Source organism: Atta colombica, unplaced genomic scaffold (assembly GCF_001594045.1).
Source record: "Atta colombica isolate Treedump-2 unplaced genomic scaffold, Acol1.0 scaffold293, whole genome shotgun sequence".
NCBI lineage: Eukaryota > Metazoa > Arthropoda > Insecta > Hymenoptera > Formicidae > Atta > Atta colombica.
In genome coordinates, this window is record NW_017259396.1 from 1,146,740 (window position 1) to 1,161,047 (window position 14,308).

The 14,308-nt window shown below is 32.4% G+C and overlaps 1 protein-coding gene across 2 annotated transcripts in view; it reads left to right on the forward strand.

Annotated features, from left to right (window-relative positions):
• LOC108690061 (MICOS complex subunit Mic60) overlaps positions 1-14,308 on the forward strand; it is a 43,055-nt gene that overhangs the window by 6,067 nt on the left and 22,680 nt on the right. For both annotated transcript variants that reach the window (XM_018197143.1, XM_018197144.1), the window contains one exon: positions 5,876-6,104. In XM_018197143.1, the coding sequence (XP_018052632.1) occupies positions 5,876-6,104 (229 nt within the window). The remainder of the gene's footprint in view (positions 1-5,875; positions 6,105-14,308) is intronic.

Sequence of the window (14,308 nt, forward strand, 5' to 3'; positions counted from 1 at the left end):
ATAAAATAAATTAATTGAAATTGCCGTCAATTAAATAAATATTTTATTGTTTCGTATATTTGCAACGAGGAAATAAAATTTTCCGTAAAGCCAAAGTAGGGATACGAAAGATCGTAGAGAGCTTGAAAAATTCATAGTTTCTTATCTGCCTTCGCCATTTGGGATTTCAGTCTGTGGCCCGGTCATGAGATATCTTTATGGCGGTACACCTGGAAGTTATTTACCACGACGGACGTGAATTATCGATGAAACTTTTTGTCGCGATTTGTTTTATCCCGTCCGCGTGCATGGGCAAAGCTTACCTTACCATCGCCTAGAAACAAAATGCGATCCATGAATCTCATACCATTTTCTAACATAGCTTTCGCATCACCGTGCAATATTTACCAAAGTATCACCAATAATTTTAGCGTCTCCCTACGCGAACAAACACCATCGTGCGATTAAAATTCACGATCTTCCGTTTGTAATCTGGATCTTTTCTAGTACAAGCGAAATTTAACTCTCAAATTTCTTTGAAATAAAAGAAGACATTCCTTATTATTATATACTTTTAAACAAATTTCCATTTTTTCATTTCTGCTTAAATTTCATTTTTTATTAAGTAAATAAAGTTTTTAAGAAATATTTAAATTAAAGAATTATTTTATAATGTAACAGAGATGTTGAAAGGTAACTTTGAATTTTCACATTTTATGAAAGTTTAAGAAGATTCTCGCGTTTGATGAAATATAGACAAGTCTATCATATGATATATGTAAAACAAACGTTAATAATATCAATAATAGAAAAAAATTTCATTAACTTTTATCATTTTAAAGATATAATTGAAAGTATAAGCTTATTCTGTAATTATTCTCTTTTAAATTGAAACACTTGCATATAAGACAGCAATTAAAAAATTGTTATAATTATAAAATAAACTTAAATTTGTTCTCGTAAAGTTTCATTTAAACTGACCGTAAGTTACAAAAAAATTTAAAAAAAGCTAGAATATATGTCAAATGTATGATGCGTATATATCAAATGAGCATTTTACAACTTTTATTTTATCATTTTGAAAATATTTAATAACATATAAAATTAACAATAATGTATAATGGCATAAGATATTGTTAATAATTTTTTTATTCTAATTTTTTATTTTAATTGTATTACGTACTATTATGAATAAAATGTCTATTTATTAAGAAGTATCGCGAGAATTTCTTTAAAACAGTAAAAAATTTATGCTGGAGACAAAAGAGAGATTGCATGGATGATTAACAGAAATGTTTGAAGTTCATAAATTCCATAAATAATAAGTGGAAATTTGTGAAAATCTCATGCTTCTTTCCACATGGAGTTTATATTTTTCTTAAAATAAATATACTAATAGATATTCACAAGCTACAGAAAAGTCTCTAACATTACTTCCTTTAATTTAATTGCTTCCTTTAATTTCAATTTGAATTTCTTTTTCTTTTTCTGTCTTTAATGAGCACACGAGTTTTATAGTTTCGAGAGTCGTTTGACTGCACTCTTCGGGTGCAAAGTGATGCACTTGTTCTCCAGAAACGATCTTCAGCGCACGTGCACGATACGTTCATGGTACTCGTATATCCGCTTTTACGACGGAAGTGCCTGCCGATAGAAAAAATATTACTTGATGTGTATAGGACGCTAACAAACCGTGCAAAAAAACGGACATTTGAGCGTTCTTTTCCGTAAGTGTCTTGCAAATTGAGAAATTCTCAAGTTAACGCCAATATGATTGTACGTGTACCGATCGCATAGTACCATCCGCAAATGTTTTCCCTCCCAATCCGAAGATTGATTCCCTTTTTCTGTCGCCTTTTCCCATAAATTGTAGATAGCTCTCTTATTTTTCATCAAGATTCTAGAATAATTTAAAGACGGCATCGTCGGTGTTCTGAATTTTCATTGAGTCTTTAATTGAATAATATGGAGTATCTAGAGACGTTCGTTCTTTACTTTAACGAACAAATACTTCGAGAATTTTTTTATTTAAGGAAGATGTTGCGATAAGATCTATTGGAAATTTTCAATTTAATGTTAAATTTATGGTAATCAAATCACGAATTGAAATTCTGATGAAAAAGTAAAAGTTCGATTAGACATGAACAATAAGATTATTTTTTCTCGTTTAATTGCATGTCACAAAAGTTTAATGAAAAGCCTTTCATTTCCGATAAGAAATTATTGATTGGAGAACTATCGCACTTTCAAAATTGCTAGTTGACATTTGACATTTTATTTGAACAGAAGTTGAATAGAGAGATCAAACGATTCACGTCGCAAAAGAAGAATATTTTCATTGGCGTGTCAGAAAAGTTGACAGAATCATTGTCGTAAAGTCTAATCTATTTTGTAACTCGAGAATATGCACGAGCCTTTTCTCATATGTATTATTTGTTATCAACGCAAAACGAAGGTATGGAAGATATGTGATGAAAATGATCTGTTCTCCAGAGAATTTTTATAGATTTTAAAAAGAGATGCGAATATAATTCTTTCGCTTCGCCAAAGTTATATTGAGATTTATGATGCGCGTAACTAAAAATCCTTTATATAACCAAAAAATTCTCTTTACTTTTAAATACGCGAGAAGAAAAAAATCAACCTTGATTTCGTTTAATTGACATGAAAAGAAGAGCATTGCTGGTTTTTCTGCCGATCATCGCGGACGCGAATTGCGCGAATTTCTATGGTATCTAGAAAGAGCTTCGAGTTTTTCCGGAAAACTTTCGATTGGTCGACCAAGTCGAAAAGACGTGATCCGCGCGAGTTAATAGCCTCAAATCAGTTTTCCTTTCTTTCGAGGAGGATCTCGCCGCATCCGTCGTTCGATGCTTACGTAGATTGCTATACAAATCGTCGTCATTAAATTAGTTACACGTAAGGAAAAACTATTGCGATTTCGTTCGTATCTTCACGAGAAATAAACGCGAGAACCGAGCGAAATTTGTTAGTGTCAGCATTCGAGAGCAAAGGAAAAAGAGAAAGATAAACGTTATTCACAGAGAGACACAATAAATAACTGTATTACTTAAAGATTTGGCTGTGCAATATTAGCTAAAAGTATCAGTCGAATAATCGGCCAATATCAATTAAAAAAGTTTGATGATATTAGCTCGCGAATACGCCTTAAAATTAACTGCAAAAAATAAAATAACAAATAGATTAGTTTATAATGATTTTATACAGTAAAATTATATAATATTTTTCTGCAAGTTAATAACTTTTAAATGAGTCGATTGTTCCATCTGTGGATGAATTATGTAATTTACCTAATGGATAAATAAAAGAGTAAGAGAGTAAGAGAATTAGAGAAAATGGAAATTTTTTTATGGCAAAGTAGAACAACTTCGCCTATGTGAATCTAAATAAACTTTAGCACGAATATTTATTGTTTGATCAGTAGATGTATAAAATTTGATTCTTGATGAATTTCTTATGAAATTTGCAAATAAATATTATAAAACACGATAAGAATCAAGAGAAAGAAAAAAAAACTTTTAAATTGATAAGGAAATTGTATTCAAATTTTACACAAATATTTAGTAATAATAGAACAATCTATTAAATTTTGATATATTTTTGGTATTATTTTCTGATACATCCTTAACTACTGATGAAAGTGTCTTTTTGCAATTAAATCATAAGAGAAATATGCGAATATCATTAAATATTATTTTATTTTATATACAGACACTCGATTAAATAATGCATATATAATAACAATTTTTTTTCTAAAAATAGAGAGAAAAATGATCGGAATAATTAAAACAATAATTACGACAAAATAAATATTATAATTCCATAATTGACGATACAGAGCAGAAACATCTGTCGCAGTATTTGTTACAAGCAGAACAATTTTCGCGTGACTTCGCGTGAATATAAACGGCTCGCGTTTTTCCTCTACCGTATTTAATTAATCCGGCTTGGCGCAATTGCGGCATGCGACCGGTGTTAGTGAAATGTTTTGGATTTGCCGAAATGGATTATAGAACGTTGCGCTGGAGCCAGCTTAGCTCAATCGGACGGAAAAGCTTTGTCTTCCGTTATTTTTTTATTTTTTATTATGTGTAAAATATCAATTTTATGTCGATTAATTTTAGCTAATTTACGTAGCAAAATTAATTAATAGCTTATAGGATATTCTGTTAATTAAAATATTATAATTAAAATATTATAATTAGAAAAGATCATATAATTTTTCACTTTTATAAAAAATTAAAGTTCATCGTTAAAAGGAACAAGTACAGTATCTTCTTTTAATTTTCAGGTTCTCATAACGACAAAAAATGAGTCCGTCTTTAAGATTGCGGTTCATTTTCATTTATCCTCGATTCCATCACATTTTGTATCATGTAAAGACAATCGCATTTCTTCCTGAATTATCAGCATTGATTAACTATCTCAAAAATTTCATCGATCTTTCGCCAATTCTGGTAAATCGTGGAACCTAAGATATAACATGGACGTAACACTCGGAAAGGTCTCGCGTCTCGTAGTATCGATAACGATCCCTCTTGCACCCTTGACTCAAACGGGTCGACGAAGTTGTCGGGTCAGCCGGGCGTTAATTATTGACACGGGCTCTCGGTACACAGTGTTCCAGGCAATGGCGAACCGGTGCATGTTCGCGGACCGTTCCAGAAACATGAATCTGTAGACGTTGTCCATACAAAACACGACGTTGGTCGTCAGGGAGTAAGAGGGTGAATCTAAGTTGGCCGAGATCGACGTCGGTGGAGAGAAGATAGAGAACGTACCAGACTTTCGAGGCTTGGGTCGCTGCTCAATGAGGGCAGCCCCGGTGATGCCTTAAGTGCGGATAATTCATCAAAGTCTCATTAGGCTAATGCCTTAGGGCCTGTATCTTGAATGATATTATCACGCCGAAGGTGGTGATTGCGCGTGATTGCAGAAGACATGAACTTCTCAGAGATTCTGATTTTTTTATAGAAAGGACATTCTCAGCAGTTACGAAGGAAAGATGACAAGCATGTCTTTTAAATTCTATTCCTTTTAATTAGGAATTTTTTAGCTTATTGTATTTCTTAATACATTTTCAATCTATTTTCAAATAAATAACATCAAGTGACGCAGATCTCGAAAATTTATTTATTTTTTTAATCTTTCGAGACACTGACGTTCTCGTCTTTCTGTACCTTGCAACAACGTCGCCGAACTGTCGAGAGACACTGTTTGTTCTAGACTTTAAAGCGCTAGCATGCAACGTCTTATCTAGTTTCCTGAAACTTTGGCTTATCTTTCACGTGACGTTCATTTTCTCTTATCCTGTGGATAAGAGATTGGAAAGGGCTGAAGGAATGCAACGTTACAAGTTTGCGACACATTTATATTTAACAGAATGTAAAAAGTTTATGTTAAAATATAAACCGATATTAATATTAGGGGAGACGAGAAAAAAATATTGAAAATAGAAAATGGCATTTTATATTAGAAAAGAATATACGTGTATTTTATTATATATTATGGTATTTCTGTTATATAAAACTGTACTTCTTTCTTTAATATTAACTTCGCGGCTATGTTTTTACCCATTTGATTTTTTTTTTAAAGTTAATTTGAATTTGCACATAGCTTTATATTTTTGTGAATAATTATAATTAATTACAAGTAATTTTATTTTTATGGTGACAATCCTCCCTCGAAAAAAGTCAGATTTATCTTGAAGAATCAGATTTAGCTAAAGTCAGCGATTGGATTAATTTAATTTAGACCCGCGATCATAATATTAATTATTTATATAGTATTTAAAAAAAATCATAAAACAAACGAAGTATACATGTTGTTCATAGTATATTAAAGCTTCTGTTAAATATTCATTTTTTTGTTTCAGTTGCTAGCGGAGCAGAAGAAGTTTAACGACGAGATACGACGCCAGTTGAAATTGCAGTCGGAGATACATGCCGATCATCTTCGAGAAGCACTTTTGGCCAAAGAGCAGGAAACGCAGAGGATGCTGCAACGCGCGCTCTTCGAACAAGCCGATGCCGACTCTATAAAATACAAAACACAGCTCGCAGAAGTAGTTGGAAGATCACGTGCTGTCACAGCAGCTCTTAAAGGTAAGTATGTATCATGTTTCTATGTTCCTTTTTCGAACTAGGAAGACTCAGTGTTTACCTTTTCGCAAGGAAAGTGCAATCGTAATTTATATTGCGTAAAAAAAATCTCAATACTGATTAAAGATTGTTAAGCGAATCAGGAAACGATTTGAAATATACTGTTTAATTTATTAAGATCGCTTGCCAATAATTCTCCGTTTGTAAATTACTGACAAATCTCGTAAGTCTTACAAGCAAATGTTCATGTGTCCATTGTATCGTTCTGTCGACAAATCATCTTTCGGGAAAATGCTTTCGCCTTTGTCGTCTTTGGCGTTTAATTGCAGGAGCAAAAAATACACTTGGTCTCTATAAAAGGCCGCGTGCATTCGCATCGATGTTGAGAAAGTGTCGACAACATTTTGAGACGCTTGATCTCCTCTACTGTTTGTCTTCTCCCAATCTCTTTGTCTTTTCAACGATAATGGACCTCTCATGGTTCTGAATCGAACCAAGACAGATTGAGTTTCTCCGTCGAATGTGTAGCGTTTGCGCGATCAGTATTGTTTGCTACTTGCAAACCCCCTGTCTTTCACCGAACCGGACATGTAACTTAGCTACGGATGTTTACGAAGGGAGAAAGATACGATCCTATAATTGTTCACGAAAGAGAAATAATATTAACAGCGTGGTCTTAAAGTTGTTAAATCGATGGGCTATTACATCTAACAGAAAGAAAAGACAATAATATAGATAAACAAAAATTTGACAAAAGTAATAATATTTTTTAACTCTATAATATTTTTTTTACATTGCTGCCTTATTTCAAAAGTCACACGACTAAAAAATATGATTTTTTAATTGTGAATGAGTAAATAATCATGAGTAAACATAACATTACCTTATCAGTTATTAAAAGTGAATTAATTTAACTTCATTAACATAAACGATCGTAAAAATCACAACTCTAAAAAAATGATTTTAAGAAAGTCGTCAAAATTATGACAAGTAAAAAAGGTTTTTTTTAAAAATTGTGAAACGAAAATGATAAATACAACATTTATTCGTATTAAGAATAAATTCTTTTTGCTGATTATTTGATCAAAAATTTTCAAATGGAAATTTCCTGTCTTCTGGAAAAGTCTTAATTTTTTAAGGTTACTTTTGAAGCAAGGAGACGATATAGATATTATTTATATTTGATTGTAATATACATATTGCATGCGTCTTAATAATTCTTACGAAGAATATTTGAAAGAGGAAATGTATTTTTTTTTTAAATACCGTGGGAAGTTTCTGAAAGTTATCTATAATGACGCCATTGAAAGTTATACTGTTGCTGTTTATCGAATGTTGAACGAAACTTGCTGAACTTCGACAAATGAACGAAGTTTTATTGGGTATACATTTACAACTTACACTTACACTTGTGAGTTCTATTATTTTACGGTAACTTTCTAATCCGCGTATGAAGCATACATTCTGAGACGCGCCTGACCAAAGATATTACAGAATATGTGTTTATCTTTTCTAGTTTTACTGATAGTAGAAGGGCTACTAGAGTTTAATCCGGATTAACTCTGTTCGAGTTTAATACACCGAACGGCACCAACGGTTTCCCTTATCGTCATTGCCTGCACTCTTCTATATCCGACCAATCGAGATTAATTTTCGATTAACAAATCTCGCATATGATATATACTCATTGCACAACGCGCATGTCGATAACTATCTTTAATTAGTTTCCGTTCGAGTAATTTTCCGGTCACTGAATAGATTACAAACGCGACACGTTATCGATACTTCGCGCTCATATCCTCACAGGCGTTATTATTGAAAATCGTTGTCCATTTATGGAAATTTTTTTTTTTTCCTTTTTCAATGGTCCCCTCTCCCAAAGAGAATTCGCGTTTATTATCTGAGCATTATCGATTATTATCTAATTAATTATTATTTAATTAATTTACAATTTATTTTTGTAGATATTTCTCCTAGTAAAATGTCCCCGATGTTTAGCTTATTCTATGATATATATATTAATTATTGTAACTCAAAGGGAGAACGAAAATAGAAAGGATTTTTTAATATCTTTTATTCTTTGTATTCTGCAAGTACAGAATGAATTTTGTTGGAATTCATTGCGATTTTCGACAAACGATTTACATCGAGGCGAAAATATAATACTAGCACACTGCAAACTATCGAAATATTTTCACTGCACCGTTTCTCATCGAGTTTCTCGATTAAAACGTTCTAATTTCTCAGTGATCTACCGATGCTTATAATTATTGTCCTAATTGCGGATTGTTTCTCGAAGTGTCTCGGAGTGTCATCGGATTCGACCAGGATATTTCTGACTAATACCGGCTGTTCTCGCGGAAACACTTTTCGCTCGTTAATTAACTTTGTCCAACAAGCGGACGGAAGTGTAGATAGAGATTTCCGGGAGGAGAAGAGCGAATGAAAGAAACGCATGGAATACGGTGCTCACCACTGCATAATATCCATTATCCGGCGAGTAGTTCTGCGTTTAATTTAGCGAATTACGTTGTTTTACCAACGTGCTTGCTACTGAAAATTCAGAAGCAGCGGGCTGCATGAACAGGAGAAGAAGTTAATAAAATGCAACTTCCTCGAAGGATCGTAAGATACAGACAAGAGTCTCAAGGGGAAAAGTATGAGATCCGTTATTTATTAATCCGCGTTGTGAGGGCGTGATAAAAATAAAGATATTATTGACTTTTCGCAAGCATCTCATGAGAAAAAGTATGACAAGGACAACAAGAGAAAAAAGATAGTTGTTCTTTCTTTTTTTTTCTCTCTCTCTATTTCTCTCTCCTTCTCTCTCTTTTGTCAATCGCTTCTGCGACGGCGGTGGCACAGGAATGTATTTCATGAATAGAAATTAGCAATAAAAAGATGGCATGAAAAGAGATGAAGATAGAAGCGTCGAGGTGTAAACTTCTAGATTTCAACGTGGGCGATGTTGTGATAGCACGGCGGTTGGGTTGATAATGTTCGGTATCTCGGAGAACCGCAAGGAAAACGGCAGAAGAGATTTTGAAGCTTTATATATAAAGTGACGACTTTTATGAATTTATGTTTGAATTATGTTGTTAGATTATGTTTTGGAAATCCATGCAAAGTTTATCGCTATCATTCTACTTATCGAATTTGCTATAAATATAATGATAGCAATATTGCGTGGATCTGGATTTTGACCTGTATATATTTCCGAGCAAATCTGAATCATTTAGCATTTATTTTATGATTATTTATCGAAATAAAAATTAGAAGTTTTTACTTATAGAAGAGAATGAGGAAATTGTGAATACAAGGGGTAACGCAAACTGTTGCAATATATTAGTGTACTTAGCATTAGCTTCTCATTTCTCGCACATGCAATAATACTCCGATATTATTACTGCCACTATTTCGACTTGCAAGGTGATGCTTTAATGACATTAAAGATGTCATTAAAATATTTATTAAAACGTCACTTAACATCCTTGTCACTTCGGATACGTAATTATAGAACGCAATTATAGATACGCTGTTTAACGTAAATATCATTATACATTTTCGATAGTTTTTATGTAAGGGAGAGCGAGGAAACTATGAATATTTGAAAGAAAAGTTAAATAATGTCGACAACTATTTATCAATTATATTAGAAGTTATTCAAAAATTTATTTTTAAAGATTATTTGGTTTAAATTACAATAATTAACATTTATATACTATTATTAGTTCTGTTCGCATTGCTTAAAATCTCAAAAAAATTTTTTAAATGAGATAAATATATATTCGGTTGAAGAGAGAGAAAGAGAAGATGCTGAGTATAGAAAGTAGCAACACGAACAGATCTCTAATGTGAATTATAGGTATAAAGTAAAACTCATTTACATTATCTCTGCGAGTGATAAGTAATTTCGAATGACAAAGATTTTGTTTTCTATTTAGATTGATAATACATGAGTGTTAAACTTCTGCCAGCAACGCGGACTTTTTATAAAGGCATTGTCGATTTTTTGACGATGAATTCTGATAGATAAATCTGTAAAAAATAAGTACAATCTGATTTCCATGATGATAAAAATTCGTTGGTAAAGCTTTGACAAATACGTCAAAATTTTTTCAGATTTTAATCCGAAACAGTAAAAAAAAATTGCTCTGTTTTCTAAGACCCTTATTGCTGACGGAAAAGTTAAAATTCAATTGTCAATAATATTGCCGGCAGAGGACAATTAATTATTACATTTATTAGTTTTAAATCCAAATAACTGAAGTATCTCCTTTAAATAAGTCCTTTAGACTTCTACAATTGATGCTAAATAATCATCTGTTTCATTTAACTTAGGTGTTCGCAATTCTCTCAGTCACCCCTGCAAACGAGTGAAAGTGATGTAAACAACAAGATGAGATGTATATTTTTCTCTAGTCGCGTTATAGCCCGCTTTTCGGACGCAAAATCTTAAGATTATCTTAAGAAATCTTAAGATATATGAAGATAAGTACTCGACTTATCGAGTACTTGAATAATTAGTAACTTGAATAATTATGTAGTAAGAATATGGATTTGTGCCTGTTTCTACCAATAGATTAACTTTAATCTCGTTCAACTCTTTATCTTTTTCTCATTAGAACTAGAAAAGATGAAGAATTAGCTGAATCTAGATTAAAATTAAACTATTGGTAGAAACGAGCATAAATGTTATGCTCCTTTAATGTACAATTTAAACGTGATATAAAGGCAGTCACGCAAGGTAGTTGAAATGGCAATAAAATGAATGAATGAAGATGAAAAACGAGTGAGATCGTAGGTCGCGGTTATCAGCTTGACAAACCGACTAACACATGCGGCGTGTGCTTCAATTATAACTTCTGCCATACGTCTCTCGCGGGCGCTATTAAAGGTCAGTACTACGACGTCGAGTGTTGGGTGGTGAAGGGAAAAAGTGATAGCCAACGGCTATGACTGTTCACGTATATCGAAAAACGCGGCTGTATCTCGCACTTCCATTTATTACTCTCGTGACGAGTTTTTTCTCAATGAAGAAAATAATAATGTCGTAATTTATTTTTGGTAACGAGCGTAATAGGATACGCGAATTGTTTTCGCTCGAAGGGAGAAACTGCGATGAAGTGTTTAATTCTGAAAGTTTCTCTTTCGGATAGCAATGAATGTGAATTGATAATAGCGAATGTGAGAAGATAATCTAATCTCGTTGTCGCTGAAACAAAATCGATTCACAATTCGACGAATACTATAACTAACAAGTACTGCGATACGCAGTGCATATTCATGTGCTTGACGAGACTTAACTAATGCTATGTTGAGCTACTCAACTCGCGCGAGATACCATTCGCTCACGTTGGACGTAAATCCTTCGGGAGATAGTGATACCGACGTTATCCTGCTCGATGTTGATGTGATTTATGATTCTTGCCTTGGTAATTTTCCACTCGCGAAATACGGATTGATAATCACTGTCGTTGAATATTTTCCGCCACAATTACATTGCGTTAAAATACGACTGCGTCGCTGGTTACGAGAGAATTCCGCAAGAAGCTGCACTTGACGGTTTACTATTCGTCTCTCATCCGTTCTGACAATGACAACTTCTCGACGAAATCTCGCGAATGACGAGAGCATTCAAATTCGAGGTATACACTTAATATAGTTATGCAAGCTGCGTTACTGCGAGGTTTCGATTCGCGCGACAATCTCTTTTTCGAGTTTTCCTTTCGCGATAGCTTTCACATAAAATTGAACCGCTGTCGCGAAAATTGAATTACAACTTTGAAGCGTCAATATATCGTGTAAAGCATGTATTTTTTCTCCTACTGAATAAATTATTTTTGCATTGCTGAGGAGAAAGTAAACGGAAGCAAAAGACACAATTTTAGTTTTTCTCATACAAATTATTTCGATTAGAATTGCTTGTTTGAGTGGAAGCTAAAAAATTTAAATTGACGAAATCTCGCGAACGACAAAAATGCAAAGATATTTTTGAATTTGAAGTAGTATATATATTTAACATAAATGCAAGTTGTATTACCATAAGGTTTACGATTCACACATCTTTTTCTTGAATTCTTTTTCTTCCATGATATTCTTCGCATAAAATTGAACTGATGTTGTGAAAATGGAAATACATTTTTGAAGAAGAGAATCAACGCGCGCGCGCGCATGTGTGTGTGTGTGTGTGTGTGTGTGTGTGTGGGTGGCAGTATATATATTGTTTCTTCTGCTGAATAAATTATTTTTGTTGAAGAAAAAGTACTTATTGTTAGAGAAAACAAAAAACGCGTCGGTTGTTCTTACATAGACACAAATAGACTACACATTTTTAAATTCTCACTATTAGAAACAGTAAAACATTGAAGCATATCATTTTCTCTTTAAAATATCAAGTTGAAGAGAGATACTAATATGTTCGACTATATTTTTCAAATTTATTTTACTTAAAGATATGTGTAATTAAAATATATTATCTCAAAAATAAACAAAAATGAAAAATTATTTGAGACATAAAAAGTGTTTTAATAAATTTAGCTTCGAAAATCAAATAGATAAATTTAGCTTCTAAAATCAGGAACATGCAAAGCTTTTTTGTTTATATTGGAATGTATTCATTGTATAAAATTGCTAATTAATTGTTAACTGTTTATTTGTTTAAAATAAGACTTCGTATAAAAATTTTCTTTGTACGAATACTTTTTGTATTTATTATATTTATTACGATTGTTCGGTTTTTCGATGCATCAGTTTTTTTTCATTTATAAATGCTTTGATTAGTGTTTCTAGTTATTGTTCGCATGAAAGCTGAAAAATTTAAATCGAGGATAATAAATCTCTTAGTCGGCTACGAAAAGCTTTAATTTACGGTTTTATTGCTAAATCGTTCACGATTGTTTGTGCGATATTTTAACTTTTCTATGTGCACTTATAGTTAGATATAACTTTTCTTCGTTTATGACAGATTCATGTTATGCAAACGTGAATATATTCCGGTGTACCATGCAAGAAGGATAACTCTGCAAAAAGACATCCAATATCCGTCGACTTTTTTATGCAAACGGGACTGCGGACGCCAATGTAGAATCGGATGTTTAATCACAACTGTACGAGCGTTTACGATTCAATATTTTCTTGATCACGCGAATGGCGCAACGACCGTTGAGTCGCAATTCTCTCGTAAATCAGACAGTACGTGTTCCTCGATGCCCAACGTCTCAAAATTAATAGCGTGACAGCTGGAAGCAGGACGCATAAACATGGAAGCGCGTAAAAGTTTGGGACACAGGACGAAGGTGGAATACTGATAGGAACATTCATATGTAAGAAGAGCGTGTGCATGTACCTTTCAAACTACCGATATATATTTTAATCAGGCTTGGGAGCCTGCTGAAAATCTAACGATTAAAAACATATATAATATTAAAACTACTAATAACATAAAAATATTAACGGAATATTCTGTCAAAGCAAACTGATGAATAATGGATAAATTTGCCTCTATTTTTATATATATATATATATATTTTGCTATAAATATTGATTTTTCTTTCATAAAATTGATGACCGTCGTAAATATGTATTTGATTGAGATGCATATTAATCGCACCTCTGCACATTTTTATTAAATTCACGTTTAAAATGCGTTTGTTTTTATCGTACGCTTTTTGTTCCCGACGAAAGTGATTTGGCAAATTCGAAGAGGGATGGGAAAAAAGGAAGAAAATAGGTTGCCGAGCTGGTAGATTCCCATGTTGGACTTTTCTTTTACCTTTCATTTGTGGTTGCAATGTCTATAATCCTCGCACGGAAACATTTGCTAGAAGAAAAGCACTTGTTTACGTGAAACTTGAAGAACTACTACGGATAATATCGAAAAAAATCTTCTGCGATGAGGAGGAAATGTTAGCGGATCTAGAAATTGTTTAAGGGCTATTAGCACCTCAAATAAAATTTTTTTAAATATGGAAAGATAGAATATTAAATTTATTATTTAAGTTATTACATTGAAAGATATTATTTAAGATGTATAATTCATAAAACATTTTATTTGAAATAAAATTTATTTGAATATTTATATTAACACAAAAAAGAATAATATAATAAAATCTATTTATTCTTTTTATATTTAGGAATTTTTTAAATTAAAAAATATTTTTAGAATATCAAAATTGTGATTAAACATTTCAGAAATATTAAAAGTA